The sequence below is a fragment of the Apus apus genome, chromosome 10, assembly GCF_020740795.1.
Source record: "Apus apus isolate bApuApu2 chromosome 10, bApuApu2.pri.cur, whole genome shotgun sequence".
Lineage (NCBI taxonomy): Eukaryota > Metazoa > Chordata > Aves > Apodiformes > Apodidae > Apus > Apus apus.
The window spans coordinates 18,242,835-18,260,417 of NC_067291.1; the positions used below are offsets into that span (position 1 = coordinate 18,242,835).

Consider the following 17,583-nt stretch of genomic DNA (forward strand, 5'->3'; position numbering starts at 1 on the left):
AAAGTCTGCTAGCTGTGTTATTGAAATCCACTAACTAAACCTTGCTCTCCAGTGTATGTGGCTTTACGATAATGTCAGAAGCCCAGGAGGTACTGAGTGAGTCATAATGTCCCACTGCTTTTTGAATTATTCCAATTTTAAATCCACAGTTGGCAAAGAAACAAAGAACAATATAATAGGCATTTGATACTGTTCTCTATAGTGAACTTTTTTTTACCCTAGGACAGAACTTGCCTTAGCCAAGGAGTTCAGTGGTATGAACTTTTATCAGAACATGCACTTTTATTCCCTATAAATGCTTTTTTGGCTACAAAACAGCTGATGAGAGGCACTTTTCTCAGTGAGGTATGATACTGCATTTAACATCAATGTTTTGAAGCAACACAGCTGCTAAAGAATATTCCTTCAGAAGCCTTAGAGCACTATTAGACTAACCTGAAACCACCAAGAATACAACCATGTAAATGACAGGCACTTCTATTCCATGTTGAGGTGCTTGGTTCTCTGTTTTCATGCTTAGGAGGCATTCTGTTCCTTGTGTGATGTGTTTAAAGAGTATCTCCATCCTTAAACACCATCCATCTAATTTTCAAGTCACATACCTAACAAGTAATGGCTTTTCATTTGACATTCATATCACAACACCCAAAATTGTTTCAATACAGTATTTCTAAACACTCTGATACTGAAGCTGGATCTAGAATACCTTAAGTAGAACCTAATGAACAAAACCTCTTAAATAGCATTAGAAGCCCCTGAGAAGTGTGTGTGTGAGTCACCTGACAGTGGATTCACTTCAATGAAGTTCAGCATTCAGAAACTCAGGTACCTACTCAGAAATTGTTATCCAAGACTGCTCTATAACCCCCAGAAACAGGTTCTCCCAGAGGGTGACCAGCCCCACACTGTTGGGGTGACAACTCCAGACAGGCTGAATTGCTCCCTGTAGACACCACTCTGCCTCTACTGATCACAGAGGGATCCTTGAGCTTGAGCCCAGCTAAATTGAGGTGAGACAAATCCTATCCTCACATGCACCACAGCCCCACTGCCTGATCAGACTGATCAGGTTGGTTTGCTTGCTTTCTGATGATGTCAGACTTATGTCACAGGAGAGACACTGCTCCTTGTAAGATTCCCTCCCTTCTTGCATGTAATAAGGATTATGGAGCACTCCCAGGTCCCTCTAGGGAAATATACTTTAAGTACAAGAAAGGACAATTTACTTTTCTCAGTTAATATTACTCCATCATTAACTAGAGCTTTACTTCAAGCTTTCTTGATTTTAATGGAAGCAGCAGACTGCAGTGCTGTGAACTCCTCTGGAAGTGTGAGAATTCCTCACCTCATAACAAAGTCCCAATTCAAACCTCTGCAGCATATATTAAAAATAGCAAACGAAGGCACCAAAAGTTCTGTAGAAGACCCAGGATTTGCTCTGTGAAATAATTTTTGGCAATTGAAAAAATAAATACATATGCACACTATTATATAGATACAGTTTTTATGAAAGTGCATATATATATATATAACATACATATAAAACATACCATAAACATCCTGCTAGAAAATTAAAATATATGAGCAGTTAGCAGGGGAAGCCAGAAAAAAAAACAAACAGTCAGTAAATGCCCTTCTGTGTCCAGGCAGGTAAACCAATTTTAAAGCAAAAACTTTACCAACATTTGTCTTTTATTGGAATTAGGAACTTTGACATAAAATGAGTATTTTGGATCAGGGATTTACTAAAAGTAGAGTTACCTTGTGCCAGACAGACATGCAGAGAGAGGGGTGGGGGTGCTTGTTTGGCCAGATCCATTGCTGGTGAAAACTAACACAATCCCATTGACTTCCAGTTGAGCTGCTCATTTCCACCAGCTGAGAGCCTGGCCCTGCTTCAACCCCTCTGCCTCCCATGGGACTGGCCAGAACAGGAAGCTTTGCTTCCAGAATTAGGGCTTTGATTTTTCTCTTCTGGGAGGCAGTGATCATCTGCAGCTTCTCCTGAAGAAAACCTCAGCAACTCTTGAACCTGGAGACTTTTACTGCAGCACAGAAGAAATCTGCACAGCCCCATTTATAGCACAGCTAATGCAAGAGGGGCAAAGGGGGCATCCACATGCACCATTTGTTGGACTATGGCCAGAGGACTGACTCTGCTCTTCCACAGTCTTGTGTGAGGAACAGGAACCCTAGCTTTGGAAGCCCATCTATTCCAACCAAATGTTTCTCAGCAGTTCATTCATCTCTATGGTCACAACAGTCCTTAAGTTTTCTAAACTTCACACGATTTTTGTGTAATATTTAAGTGAAAGGTGGTGTTGAACTGTGGGCATTCTGAGCAGAGCTTGTTCAAAATAAATTTAAAAAAAAAATCAAAACTCTAGTGAAGAATATTTTTGCTCTCTTGAAATTCGAGAAGTCTATTTTAGCATATAGCATAACATACCTCCCTGGAAGTCATTACTCAGCTGCTGCCCTTTGCATAGTCTGGAGTAAAAAGTAGAGACTTAAATACCAATCTGCCTTTTAACTCACTGTGCCAAGAAATGAACTGGTTGATGCAAAGGAGACCAGACAGTGCTTTTGGATTGGCACATGACATTTATGCAGTAGAGAAGACCTGGTGGCTTTTCCCCTTTCACAGATTGGGCTGCATCCTTTGACCCTGCACATGACTGGGGACAGCCTTGACCTCAAATCCCCAGGGAGGGAAGGACTCCAGAGCTCCCCAGTGTGCACACAACAGCTTCTCTCCTTCTTGCCTATCACTGGAAATACCAGCCAGCAAACCTCTTACTTTTTTATACTTTCTTCTGCCTGCCTCTCACCCCTCCTCCCTCAGATGAATTTGGCAGCATCCAGTGAGATATGAAGCCAGGCTTTGGGCTTAACTAGATTGCTGCAGCAGAGTGGGAAATACGCAGATGAAAGAAAGTCATAACAGGAAGTAATTTCCCTTTACTAGGGCATGAGCCTTCCGGCTGCTGACCTGGCTGGCAGGCTCCCATCTCCAGGCCATTAAAAAGCTCATGTCCCAAAGGCAATAACTTGAATCAACTGGGAAGGTTCCCAGATAGACTGGTTTTCATCTCCAAGAGGGAAAACTTTGTTCTATTTTGTTCCCCTAATAAGCCATCCTCATGACAAAGACTGCTATAAAATATTTATCTGTAAAGAATCAACACATTCAACTTCTCCTTTACTCATTTTACTTTAAAATGGGGGGGAGGAACCCCTGGTAACCCAGTTCAATCTGCCTTGTGATCGTGCTGAACCTTCATTCAGACAACTCAAAGCAGAGCAGTACTGGCCCCAGCCTAGAAAGCAACCACACAATCTCCAGCAAAAGCTTTTCCACAACTTCCCAGTTCCAGAGCAAAGGAATTATAAAAAAACTAGATTATCATTATCCTCTAAAATATATTTCTGCTTTTAAGATGACTAGCTGGAATAAAGGCAAGCACACCCCTCTGGGCTGGTTTATTAGCACCCACTGGCACAGTACAGGCTTAATAAAGAACATAAGTAAAAGAACACAAAACTTAGTGCCTCTAGTTGACGAAACTAAACCCCTTACTCAGTTTAACTCCTGTGAATGACATTCTTCTGAAATTAATGACTTCTCACTGAATGTGCTAATGCTCATTAAATTTCATTTTCTGGTTATGGGTGTCTTGAAAACAGATTTTTCTTTTACTGCTTCAGAAAGAAAAAAAAAAAATCAGCTTCATGTCTGACTTTTGAGGAATCCAATGAACTGCTGTGCATGCCAGAACTGAATCTACATTTCATTACATGCTTCATTGTCACATGCCAGTAACTGCACGGTGTATGGAAGCACAGCACTGTTGTGCATGATCAGGGTCATATTATGACCCTTCACAGCTGAAGTTTAAAGCCAGAGTTTGGCAGTTGGGAGCAATCAGGCTCAGCTCACCCAGGGCATGCCCAGTGCTCCCTGAGCAGCACACAGCTCAGGCAAACCAATGGTGGATCCAATTCCACTTGCCACAAAAGAGATTTACAATGTAATCTCTTTAGAGGCCATTCTACTTTCATGGTACATAGAGCGTTTTTTCCCTTTCTGTAGTTTTAAAAATAAGATTTCTGCTTAGAATTAAGTATCTCAAGTTACTGCACAGTTCAAGGAGAAAGTCAGCATGGCAGAGCTCAGTGCTCACAGTCCCAGCGCTCCCTGGGAACGGAGGCTGAAGAGTGACTCTTGGTTAACAAAGGTAAACCAGCCTCACCGAATGGTTTTAACCACTGTGGATCCATATTGGTGTCGATTTTAACCACTCTGGATCCATGTATTTATGGATTTTAACACTGTGGATCCATGCTCTAACTCTAAAAGATACAGATCTGATTCTAAAGGTAACTTAAAGAAAGCAAATCAAGTGCCAGGGGCTCAGATTTGTCTGTATTTCCATGGGGAAACGTTTAAGGACCTGCAAACAAACAAGAATAACGACCCGTTGCTTTAAGCCATGTGCTGTGGGCCTGTGTTTCAGTAATGAGAAAATTCTCACCCAAGTTCAGCACCGAAATTCCCAGGACCCATGTGGTTACAAAATAAATGTAAGATTCAAATGAACTACTAAAAATAAAAGTTCTGCCTGATGCAAACAGATCAAGCACAAAAAACTAAGAGGAAAAACAATAAAAGGATCCCAGGGAAGGGAAGTTCTGCAGGAGCTGTGGGTGTCAATAGCCTCAGGCTAACCTCAGCTAAAGGCATGTGTCAGGAGCAGGTCGTGTGGCCTCTGGGAACTGTATAAATTCATTTAAAAATATACATGAAGGATTACAGCAAGTCTCTCAAGAGATAAATTAACAAGAAAGACAGAAAGTATCTGCCCCTCTACAGGAGTAAAGAATCATTACCAATCTAAGTAGTGAGGGCACGTTTTATAAGAGCACAGTCTCTCTGTGGGACTTCAGGCCTTGCCTACCCTCAAGCATTCTAGTCCACGGGCACAGTTTTAGGGATCGAGTTTTAGTGGTGTGTCTTCTGTTGATATAGAAAAAGGTAACTGATTAAAAGAGTCTTTGGGTTAACCACTTCACATGGTTCTTCTACTGCTGGAAGTAGCAGAACCGTAACAAGAAGTATTTCACGGATCTCACTTCAACCCCAAAATAGTATTTTATCAGCATTTTCAGCTACCCCGCCCCCCGACATTGGTCGCTCCTTGAATGCAAACTCTCACTGCTCCCTCTGAAATTTGGACCAAACAAGGACTGAACAAACTATGGATAAGGATACCAAATTCTTTAAAAAACAAAGCCCTGCTTAGTGAGTGTAAAATACCAAAGGGAAAGGGAAGATACTCAGGTGGCATCAGCTCATATTTTAAAGAGTGACAAGTCCCAAACCTGCTCTACAGCATTCACAGGGTCTTTTCTGCTTCAGGAAGAACCACAGTGAATCAAATAACACTGCAGCTGATGACTCCTAAATATGAGTGGCCATTAGTTAGAAGCTCATTGCCTTACTTGAAAGCAGTGTGAGGGTAAGAATACAATTAGAAAAAAACATATTCCAGGTCACAGAAGAGTCTGTTAAAAATCGGCCGGTACCTTCTGCCACTGAGGGACTTTGCATCAGCCCTGAACTATCTGAGCTGTGTGGACATCATGCCCATTTCCTACAACTTACACATTTTTCAAGATTCAAAGCACTGTAGTCCCAAAACCTTAACTCAGTGTGTAATGGTTTTAACATGTATTTTACATCTTAATTTGCTATAATAATGTGGCTATAGGCTGCTGTCATTCGCTCCCTTCTTCTGACCTTGGAAATAAAGTGTTTAATCTCCATGGGATTTTCCTGGCGAGATATTTTAAATCAGTACATATGTACATACTTCTCTATGTTTTTTCAATTTTCTTAAAATATTCTCATATGTGCAGACATGATGACTAGACATGTTTCAGTGGTGCTTGAAACTTGATACAAGTGGGTAATTTAACCATGTAATTGAACAATATTACAGAAACACACAGAGTTTCCTAGCAACAAAAGGCTTTGGCCATCAAGATGGCAGCCAGCAGCTAACATTGCTATTGCCTGACCTAACTCAAAGAGAAATTACATGGAAGAATGTCCTTCTTCCTCTTGCAGCAGAGCTGATCTAAGATACATGGCTACAGGTCTGACCTTCAAGGGCTTTCCTCACATGCAGATGCCTTACATATAGGGTCACAAAATGTCATATGAGAAAGGACATTTGTGTTCCTTTTTGGATATTTTTTGTATTTTTCCAGAGTAAGAACATCTTTGATTTGACAAAATTTAATGTTCCTGTCCCCTTAAGTTTACCCAATAGAAAACAAAAAGCTTCTTAATGCAAAGTAGCTGAGTACAGCTTGGCTTGTCAATGCAGGATTCCCCTGTGTTATGGCTGGGCCAGGGGAAAGGTGGCATGGAGACCTGTGCTGCTCCATGCTACCAGCTCCAGTATCAGAGAAAATGGACACAGAGGGACAAAGCAAGATCATCTCCTCCCTTCTTTCCTTCTTCCTCATTTTTATTAATCTCTGGTCACATTTGGGAGAAGGGAAATCGCAAGAGTTTTAGTCCAAGTTCTTTTTTGCTGAAGCCAGTCAGTTGGCTGAGCAGCTATACCAGAGGACTGAGGAGAACTGTCCCTTTTATTAGTGCATTGGGGAAGTGATATCTGAAATGAAGGGCTTCTGACCAGCCAATCTCAGACAAAAGCCATCTCTTCCTGAGGAGGACAAGTAAAGCATGGAAGAAGCTACCAACTCCGGAGGCTGCAGCACTCAATGTCATTTTTGTATGAACTCCTGCCTTCAGCAAAGCCTCCTGTCTCAGTCTGGAGAGCACTGGATCTAGACCCACAGCCCTAACCACGATGTGACACAGCCCTGTGTGACCTTCTGAATAACAGCAAACTTGGTGGGTACATGACATCCTGAAGACTTGGGCCTTCCTGTTTACATTCTCCATTGAGTCCCACCACTCATGTCTGACCCAGACAAGCCTTTAACCTGTCCTTTGACAAGGGACAACAGCACTTCCTACCAAGAATGAATACATTCAAGCTCATTGACTTTCAGACAGTGGGATGACATGGTCCAGAAGGACACAATTAGGGAAGACACCTGCCCCTGGACAGAGGCTAGGAGCTGTTACCTGCCCCACTGCAGTGGTTTTCATTGGTCACCCCAACAATCCAGGGGGGCTCAAGGAGCAGAGCACACTGAAAAAATTCCTTGCACCCTCATGATGCTCAGAGCCTCCTTCAGTTCAACAACATCAATCTCAACTTCCAGTTACACCAGCCCTTCATTTTTCCATCTGAAGTAGCTAACTGTTGCTTCAAGCAAAATGTCCCAAACTGCCTGTTTTCTGAACGAAAACGTAAAAGTCTTGGGCAGAGAAACAAAATCCTTCTAATACCAGGGTGGCAGTTTACTGGCATTGCACTGAAATAGCAAGAGCTGTTTGTATGGAGCATGTCTACAACAAATACGTTGGTATCAAAACACTGCCTTGCCAACACTGTTCTTTCCAACAGTGCCTGGACAGCTCTGGAGGCACTGGCTGCTTTCACAGCCAAGTCTGCCACTGCTGTGGAAAACAGGCTGCACATGCAAGCCAGCTGCAGTCATGCAGACTGGGGAGGGCTAAGGCTGCTGCTACCACTGTGAAAATATTGTTTGGAAACCATCTTCCCAGAGAGCTATATAAGGAATCAAAAATCCATGGCAGGGATGCAAGCTCGAGGCTTTCTCATTTTTTAGCAATGACCAATAAAAAAAGCTCATATCTCTAAAACATTCCTGTCCCTTACACAGGCACACGTGCAGGCAGGGCACAAGGCCTTATATAGCTGGCCTAGTAATGTCCTCTTCACCACTGAATCTGAAGACCTTCTTGCACTGTACTCTTATAACCTCAACCAATGTGGATGGAGAACTATGCCAAAGCCTTCCTCTTACTCAGCTGGAAGGCAGAGGGATGTCCCTCTTGACTTCACTAGAGGGGTTGTGAGAGAACAGCACAGAGACAAGGCCAAAATCAAAACAAGAAAATGAGAAGTGAAACACTAACCCTCAATAAGCCAGGTCTGAAATAATTTTGTAATTAATCTAACAGAGATAAGTGACATGCAAGAAATACAAGCTCTTCAGTGTCCAAGGGAACACAGAAACATGTTTTAGCAGAAGAACAATGCAAATTATTTCTTCTACAGATTTGTCCTTTATGTGCAGCTAGTTGCTGTCTAACAAGGGCCGAGTTTGTAACAGCAGTTTTCTTTTAAGGAAGACACTGGGTCTCCCTGTGATATCCCAGCTGCCTATGTGCATATGATTTGAAGGAGTTCAATAATCCAATAATTATAGGATGGTTTCTGTTACCAGTCAAACAACAATTAAATACAGGTAGAAAGGAATATTTCTATTTCCTTAAGATGCTTCACAGCATTAACTGCTTCAGATGAAAAGACAGAGTCAGCTCAATTAAGTTTTTGCATCCTGATCCTCAAAAGAAATACCATTTTTCAACAGCACAACTGAAATTTCACCTGAACTAGCAAAATATACCTGTCAATGCTTATGCCAAATCTTGAGACATTCTCCAAAGTCCTTTTCTAAATGCTTTTTGCTGCATGTTTGATTTACACCACAATGCACACTTCATGACAAGAGACCTTGTGGAAATGTTACTACTTCAGGCAATCAAACAAGACCACAATGGCAGCAAATGTTTCTTTGTAGTTTTGTCCCCACATGAGTTTTCTCTACAAGATAAAAGCAGGTTATGGCAGCACCAGCCTTGCACTGTTTCTCTGAAATACTGTCATATTCAAGTGGTGCACTGTGTCATAATCTAATACCAGATCAGCTTCATGTGATTTTCTTAATCCAAAACCAGTGTGCAAGTACAGCTGACCTCAGATTTAGACAAACCTGAAGAAATTTAGTCAAAGTTCTAAGTTTTGATGTTCTGATTTATGACCTTAGGTGTGACAATCTATTAGAGGTATTAGCATCTATTCAATCCTTGAGACATCTTTCTGCAGAAGCAAAACTGCTTACCTTTAAGAAAATGAATCTTCTCAGAATCTTGAAAATTAAGTAACCCCAATATAAATGCAAGCCTTGAAGGGTCAATAGCATCCCATTGAATAAAAAGTATGCGATGACAGGAGTCGTGGAGTAGTATGTGGGCTGATACAGCGTGCAACGGAGTATCCTACGAAATAAAGGTCACTGTTAGGGTACAAGAATTCTCTCTATGATTAATTTCACATTCCAAAGTCATTAACTATTTCCACAAAACATTGAAAAGCTCTGAAAAGATGACAGATTAATTAACAAGCCCCGTCTTTACCAGATTCAGAAAATACTTCTTCACTGTGAGAGTGACAGAGGCCTGGAACAGGCTGCCCAGAGAGGTTGTGGAGTGTCCTTCTCTGGAGACATTCAAAACCAGCCTGGACTAGTTCCTGTGTGATATGCTCTGGGTGATCCTGCTCTGGCAGGGGGGTTGGACTAGATGATCTTTCAAGGTCCCTTCCAACCCCTAAGATTCTGTGATTCATAGAATCACTTAGGTTGAAAAAGACCTTTAAGATCATCAAGACCAACCATTAACCCTACTCCACCATCTCTGTTGAAATACAGACTCCAAAAGATGAGAAATGTGAGTATTGCAGGAAAGTTTTCTAAATAAGTGCCTTGGGTCTGGCTGAGATGGAGTTCATCTTCCCCACAGCAGCCCTCACAGGGCTGTATTTTGCATTGGTAGCTAGAAAGGTGCTGACAACACACCAGCTGCCCCTGTCCTCCTGAGAAGGGGAGTGATAGAGCAGCTTGGTGGGTACCTGGTATCCAGCCAAGGTCAACCCAACACAATAAGGTTAAAAAAAATCCCATTTTAAATGGGATTTTTAAAAAAAAAATCCCTATTTTAAAAAGATACTTGAGCTCTGTGTGGTCTAGATACTATGCAACCCAGAGCTTGTCTATGCCATTTTTTCTAATGCAAATTCTTTCTAATCTGAAATCCATACTAGAGAGAAAATCCTACAGGCTTTGCAACAGGGCTTTTTCTTAATTAACATCTTTTGTCCATCCTCAGACTTTCACTACTCATATATTATTTGGTGCTTTTTGAGTCCCTTTAATTTCATCATGTTTTGCTTCTAAGCTCAAGAACTCAAGCACAAGAAACTCAGTGAAGCAAAATTATTGGAAATCACTTGTACAGTTAATAAAATAACAAGAAAGTAAAAGACATGATCATTTCTGAAAGAAAATACTACAGGAAATTAAAACCTTGTGTTGATCAATGTTCAAAACTATTAATTTAACCAGCTTGAGTCTCTAAGGGTTTGTCCACATGCGGGGAGGGGCACGAAGGCAAACTAGAACAAGTCAACGAAACCGTGAATGTGAAACACATTAAACAGTTTTTAAAAGCTAAACGTGTTAAGCATTAAGCACACTGAGCACCCGTGGGGGTACCCCAAAGCAGATTAAATCAGAGCACTCCAAAGTCATGCAAGTATTTAGCAAGTTATGATTTATTTGCATTGACTTCCTAAATTAATTGGTTCACCTTCATTTTCTGAATGCTCCTTGTCTAAGTGAGTAAGGTGAGCTATTACCCTAGAAGTAGGTAGCAAAACGGAGGGTCTGCAAAAAATTAACTACAATTATTTAGGAATTACACTCTACTCTGACTTTGCAGCTATAGCAGAAGGGAAGGAATGAAAGGGAAAATTATTCTTTCTGGTGAAGTAGCTCATTCCCCTCGAAAATACAGGAGCTCAGAGCATTAAACTACAATTTATTAAAATAAGTAAATATATATAAACCCCTAGATTTAGGTTAGCATGTTTTCAAAAGGCTCATTTAAAAACTATTTTTACTTAGATTAATTTTTTACAGAATATGACAGGTTTTGTCATTAGTAGCCAACAATAATGAAAGTTCTGCTTCTGCTCTTTCAAGTACAATCCATTCCTTTCCTTTTCCCATCACAACCAATACTAACCTCTCAATGGAAATGGCAATGACATAAAAGCCTGTGACTACATTAAATATTGCTTACCAGAAGGGGAACAGGATGATTCTTGTGAAGAAGAATGCAACAGAAAAGATGATAAAGAGAATATTGCAGGTTTTCTCCCAGTGAGCGTAATTAAACATTTTGGCTGCCTGTGTTGAATAAAAAGCACCAAATATATTACAAATATTCTCTGAAATAAGTTCCTTTCTGCATTGTCATCAACAAGGACTCCTCTTCTACCTAAGCAGGAAGAAAATTTCCTCCCTGTTTGACAGGTAAAGCCATCATTTTACTGACACCTAATAAAGCAGTATCAAAACAGATTCTTTGTTCATACTTCTCCTTTCATCTTAAAGAAAAGGACTCTGTACCAAAGGTCTAAAGATCAGCTCTCTGATCAGAATGTAAAAGTGTCATGAAAACAAAAAGCCCTCTAGAAAACATAACTGGAGATCTCAGTGTTGGTCTCTTGGTCTCTTCCCACTAATTAAGATTTTAATTGCTGTTTCCCTAGCTGAACTGCACAACTCTCCATGCTTCATTTAGGAACCACACTGGACACTGGTGAGTACAAGAGCTGTTCTCAAGCATGAACAAAGTTCAGGTGCCAAGCCTAAATTTTAAGCAGCACTTTGATGAACGTTTGAGTGGCAGGGCTGAATTAAATTATTTTGGTACCCAACTTCAGTTCCCATCTGAGTGCTGACCTCACAGTTGTCAGCTCAGCTGTTTGTAAGGCCACACAATTAATTGGACCACAAAGCATCTCAGAATTAAAAGAATCCAGAAAAAACCCCATACACATAGGTTTAATCTGGATCAATCCTAACTGCATGACCCTACAAATTAGTTTTTCCAATAGAAGGATGGAGTATCAGGAACAGAAATGAACAGTGGCAGACAACAGCCAACAAGGGCTGCTTACACTTGCACTGCCACTAAAAGAGGTGATAAAACTGTCCTCTCAGTCTTGGTGTGACAAAACAAGGGTAGTTCTGTTCTAGGAAGCAGTATCCATCTGTCTTCCAAGAAACCCAGCAGCAAGTCTCTGCAACCACAGTGCTACGTGGTGAATAGGACACTTGTCAAACTGTTCTAAACATTGATATTTAGTTCAGGGGAGGGGTTTCCCCTTCCCCAGGGCAAGACACTTTCCCTCTGCCAGTAGGTACCTGTCATATCTTGTTCAGGGACAGCTTGAGTATCTCCAGTAAGAAGTGTGTAATGTAGATGCACCCCTTGGGTCAACACAGGAGTGTGAATGCTGACAAAATTAAGCCAATTTGAAGAACTACCCAAAATTTTGGCTGCTAAATTTGCTTGAGAATTGGTATAATGACAAGCTGTTCACAGGCTAGGCAACCTGGTCTAATTTTAACAGTGAAACAAGAATCATCCAGGAAGGCAGCTGTATTTGCAGTCCCTGCCCATACTGAAGAAATCTCTCTGCTCTTTTCTCATCAAGCATTCTGTAACAGAGTATCAGCTTCAATTATCCAGAAGCTCTTTTTTATCTTACAGTTTCTAAATCTGTGAAGTCACACCTCTTTTGAGGATAGGAAGGGATTGTGTGAAGCTTGTGACAAAAAAAATTAAAACATCACTGAACACAACCTGGGCAACAACCAATTAAACTCACCAACCAAAAAAAACCCCAAACAAACACACACAAAAAGATGGGGAGGTGAGGTTACCTCAAGCCAGAAATCTGCAATATCGTGCACAAACATCACCAGTGTTCCAACCCGCACGTAATTGCCACACCAAGAGCCACTCATCAGCCCAATGGCTGCCAAGTGATGGACGACGTGAGCCAGAAAATCCTGTGGAGGAGGAAAGAGAAGAGGTAGAACCCAGGAAGCCCAGCCCTCGAGGGTGTCCGCGCAGATGAGGTGTCAAGCAAGATGTGCGCAGGTGTGGCAGGGACAGACTGGTGCTGCCCTCATGTGGCTGCACCAAAGCCCGTGTCAGGACAGTGCTTTTCCTTATCCACCTTATTTCCCCCTTCCCAGAAACAGAGGCTCCAGCTAAAAACAAGCACGACCACTTGCCTTCCTTTTGTTGTCAATTCCGAGTGTAAATAAGAGAGACCAGTAAAAACTAATCTCGATCATGTAGTACCAGTATTGGGATGGCAGCAGAGTCTGTAAGGAAGAAAAACACAGTTAATTCTGAGCATAGAAAAAAAAGTGAATGCCAAGTGAAAATTACTTCTTTTTTCCTTTCCTCACTGCTTTTGTTCCTCTGCTGAGTCTTGCTTAAAAAATTAAACTAAACTAAATCCCTGTTCTGGGCTTCATTAAGAAGGATGTTCTGGGAGCCAAATATTTTAACCTTTACGCAGACCAAGCTCTCAGTTTCTGCAGTTCCTCCCCCACCTTTGAATTTTAACATGCTTTTTGCTGTGTTTTTGTCACAGAGCTAAATGCAGAGTGCTTCTGCATTTAATTACAAGCAACTGCAAATAAATTAAGCCCTGCATTTTGGGGACTATTTAACATTTTAAACATTCACACACCCCATGATTAAAATGTTAGCTATTTGTGCTAAAATCCTATGCATCTGCTTCAGATAGATGCTGAGCTTGGCTGCCCCCTTGGCTCAAAACATTTCCCAGGTAGCAGGAAGTAAGCTTAGTTATCAGGTCCCATGAGTAAGAGAAGCTGGGAAAACTCAGCTGGGAGACAGGATTCTTTTTATTTGGTCCTTGAATCAGACAGAACAAGAAGGCAGTATGATTGGCTACAGATTTATAAAAATAGCAGTAGGGGGCACATGAAAACCTCTGTCAGGTGGGCAAGAAGGCAGCTTGATCAGTCATCTGTTATGGGACTGATAGTAAAATATTTAAGGAAGAAACAAGAGTCTCATGACATTTGGGAACAAATGGAGATTTGAGAGGATCCCCAGACACTATGCAAACCAAGTAACAGAATCACAGAATGGTTTGGGTTGGTAGGAACCTTAAAGATCATCTAGATCCAACTCCACTGCATTGGAGCTCTCCCTCCCCCTGGCACCACCAAGCAACAGGGCCCAGCAGGCACACAACAGCACTTGGCATCATGCTCTGAGTAAATCTAGTTCACAGTGCCTTGGAGCATTGTCAGGGCTGGTGCAAGCTCAGGGGTTCTGCACTGAAACTAAACACGGATAGCATCTACTGTGTGCAACTGCTAACCTGGGATGGGTGGAAATAAGAGTGGTTTGGCTGGAGGGCTGAGTTGCAGCACAGACAGATCATGGGGAAGTCCTGCAACCATCAACAGGAGGTACCAAAGGAGAACAAGGGGTTTGGGTGCTGCACCTCTCTAGGCGGTACCCATTGGGAGGGAGAAAGGGAACAACACTTCTGTGGATTAGCCCTTCCAGTGGGGAAATACCTGGAATGCCTCAAGGCCAATGGCCCAATGCCCAAAACCTCACCTGAAATGGATAGCCAACCCACGTCTGCCATATGTCGTAAAACCAAGGTTTCTGGGGAAGAAAGATTATTCAGAGACTGATCAGCTGAGCAACAATAAGTCAACTCTACATCTTCAATTCTTAACATTTCTCTAAGTGCAGCAGGCTAAATAACTGTAGGTTTGGTAAGTATTCTCCACCTATTTCTAAAGGGAACTTACATCTCAGATTTACTATATAGGTCTCAGTTTTTTGGCTCCTTTTCAAGATACCTGAAACTTTCCAGTTCATCATTTCATCATCCAAAGCAGTTGGTGTGTTTTATTACTGCAATTACTCAATATATGTTTCCACAGGTTTGTTGTGGGTTTTTTTGCCATGTTTACCAGCCACACACATCACTGGTTCCTGATGATAAACCGTGTTTGGGGAAAAGAGCCAGATGAACGTAGACACGCTGAGAACTGTTCTGTTGTTCAGGAGAAGGAGTAATGACACCCCAGGCAGTGCTCACAGAGTTACAAGCAGCAGTCTCCCTGTTATTCCCAACTTCTGACTCAGCAGCAACACCTCAATAAATAGCTGTGAAATACACCATTGTTGTGGTCCCCCAAAAGTGCTGCCAGAAAAGGTTTATGGCCTCCTTTGAGAAAAACATGGCCATGTGATGCATTTGTAGGTGTTAATAAGGCATGTTGTAAAACCATCTGTGTGACTTCTTAAAACTTTCCTTAAAAATACTGATTACTCATTAATTATTTTATCACAGAAGTTCAAAAGAGAATTTAAAGTTTAAGTAAAACCTTTGTGCATATTGCAGACTACCATCTAGATTATGTACATAGAAAGATCTAAACTCGAAGAGCCACTGAAGCCAGGGAGTCTTTCAATAGACTTCAAAAAGATATAAAAATCAGTCCTTATTTAATTCAAAAAATAATATCAGTCCTTTAAAAAAATTAACTTACATCACAAAGAACTATAAATCCAGCAATGGAGGATGTAAGATAGAATGAAAATCGCCAACTGCAAAATAAAATTGAAAAAATAAGAACAAATCATTGTATTTTTAATAGATATTCTGAACCAGCATTACTGCAAATCAGTGTATATCACAGCCAACGTTCACATAAACCTGCCCTCACACTCCACATTAATGGTCATCACATACTTATCTCTGAAATATTAGTATTTAAATACTTAAGCTTTGACTAATTGCTAAAGAAGTAAATTATTTTACACTATCACAGCACCGGTATCTTGATTGCAACTCACAGCAGTAGTTTTACAGCCAGGCATGAGGTGATCAAAAGAACAGTCACAAAAAATGTAATAAATTCCCTAAAAAATAATGTTTTATAACACAAATGCTTCCTGCTGTATCAATCCCTCTGGAAGATTCACACTGGAATGAGAACATCTCACAGTTCCCTGACTCCAGAAGGTCTTTCATCCACATGGCACATACTTTCCAATCTGATCAAACACTGAACACTGTGAGCACCAGCAGAGACTTGTTTCAATTACTGGATTAATTTCTTTTGATCTCTCTTAACATCTGTTCTTCAATGCAGGGGAGCCCTGTGAAACTTTATAAACGAATCCACTAGTTGTTGTTGTCTTACTAGAGAGGTTTGAGTTAAATACACACCTCAATTTTTGGCTAGGTTTGCCAGCACTTAGCCTGCTCTAAGCTTTATGTGGCTTAAACAGGATACCCATCAAGGCAGATAAAGCTTTCAGGTTTTCACCACTGATCTGGTAAGTCAGAGGGCAGAAAAGTTCTTGTGTATCATAATGAACCGAAACTATGTTGATACTTATAAATGTCAGAGCAGGATGCTGTGATTTGGAGCCAGCAATCAGCATTGGAATGACTCTGGAGCCTGCGTGGGAGGTATTGTCCTTGGGACTGGGTGTGGCTGGAGACTCAGCCAGAGCATTCCCACTCCCACCTCTGCAGGTGATGGAAAACTTCCTTTCCACTCTTCTTGTCAGGAAGAAGGTTGACCTTTCCCAGAGCAGCTCACCAAGATCAATAGGAAAGCACTGCAGGACTTTGCATGCTGAGAAGGTTGTGACCCAGAGATAGGCACATGGCCCCACACCTGGTGAGAACAGTTTACAGAACAAGAGATGTCCTGGAGGAAAGCAACAGCCTCCCAGTCAGGTAAAACTGAGAAGAGAGCACCTCAAGAAGAACACTGCACTTAAGGAATGAGAGCTGCCTAAAAATGAGATTGTGGTCTTTGGCAAACATTAATGAAGGGCCACGTGAGAGAAGAAGAAGAGAACCTGCCTGGTAAAAGCAGCCCTTCCTTTCTGAGCCCTACATTACCTGGAGGCTGAAACCCCAGGTGAAAGAATGAGATGTTCAAAGACTGAGCCAACTTTTTACAAGAAAACCAAACTCTTGCCTCCTACTTCAAGCACTGAAGGTGTGAGTAGCTCAGTGGATACAGTGGGACTGATTCTGTGGTGATTGTGAACTGTAAGGAGTTTTCTGAATCAGATCCAAAGCACAGAGCCCCTAATAAGACTGTGTCATTAGTCCCCAGCCCTACAAATACAAATTGAACACATTTGGCCATAAACAGTGCTTCAGATGAACTCGTTATACATGCAAGACTGCCAGAACACTACCTCATTTTGCATTTAGCCAAGCCTCCTCAGGAATTTGGTGAACAAAACCTGAAGTAAACCTCTTCCAAATTCACCAAATTTTACTCAAAAAAGTGCCTTTTAAGCTCTGAACCTGGCCACCAGGGAGAGCACCAAACAACAGAAATGCAGAAGGATTTTCTTGTTTAACTTCAGGAATCTTGTCTCTTAAATTGAGTCTAACAAAAAATAACTTCTTATGTGAAGTTAAAGGCTGGTAAGTCTTTTAAGGCAGCAAAGGTTTCATGCAAAGGGATTTCCAGTGTTGCTTAACTGGGAGCATTAATAGCTTAAGCATGGCTTAGATCTGGCTCATCAGACACGCTTTGGGATTCAGAAAAATTATCCTGAAGATTGCAGGCTTTCAAAAATTTCATAATACTCACAACACTGGCTATTAATGTGGAATAATTCTGTTCCTTATTTGTGGCCGTGAGAATTATATCCAATTAAATTCACTGACA

At 41.3% G+C, this 17,583-nt stretch overlaps 1 protein-coding gene across 4 annotated transcripts in view; it reads right to left on the reverse strand.

Moving 5' to 3' along the window:
- Positions 1 to 17,583, reverse strand: part of CERS3 (ceramide synthase 3) — a 52,071-nt gene that overhangs the window by 11,855 nt on the left and 22,633 nt on the right. For all 4 annotated transcript variants that reach the window (XM_051628282.1, XM_051628283.1, XM_051628281.1 and 1 more), the window contains 6 exons: positions 15,427 to 15,484; positions 14,480 to 14,530; positions 13,105 to 13,197; positions 12,748 to 12,876; positions 11,096 to 11,202; positions 9,076 to 9,232 (listed from right to left, as the gene is read on the reverse strand). In XM_051628282.1, coding sequence (XP_051484242.1) covers positions 9,076 to 9,232; positions 11,096 to 11,202; positions 12,748 to 12,876; positions 13,105 to 13,197; positions 14,480 to 14,530; positions 15,427 to 15,484 — 595 coding nt within the window. The remainder of the gene's footprint in view (positions 1 to 9,075; positions 9,233 to 11,095; positions 11,203 to 12,747; positions 12,877 to 13,104; positions 13,198 to 14,479; positions 14,531 to 15,426; positions 15,485 to 17,583) is intronic.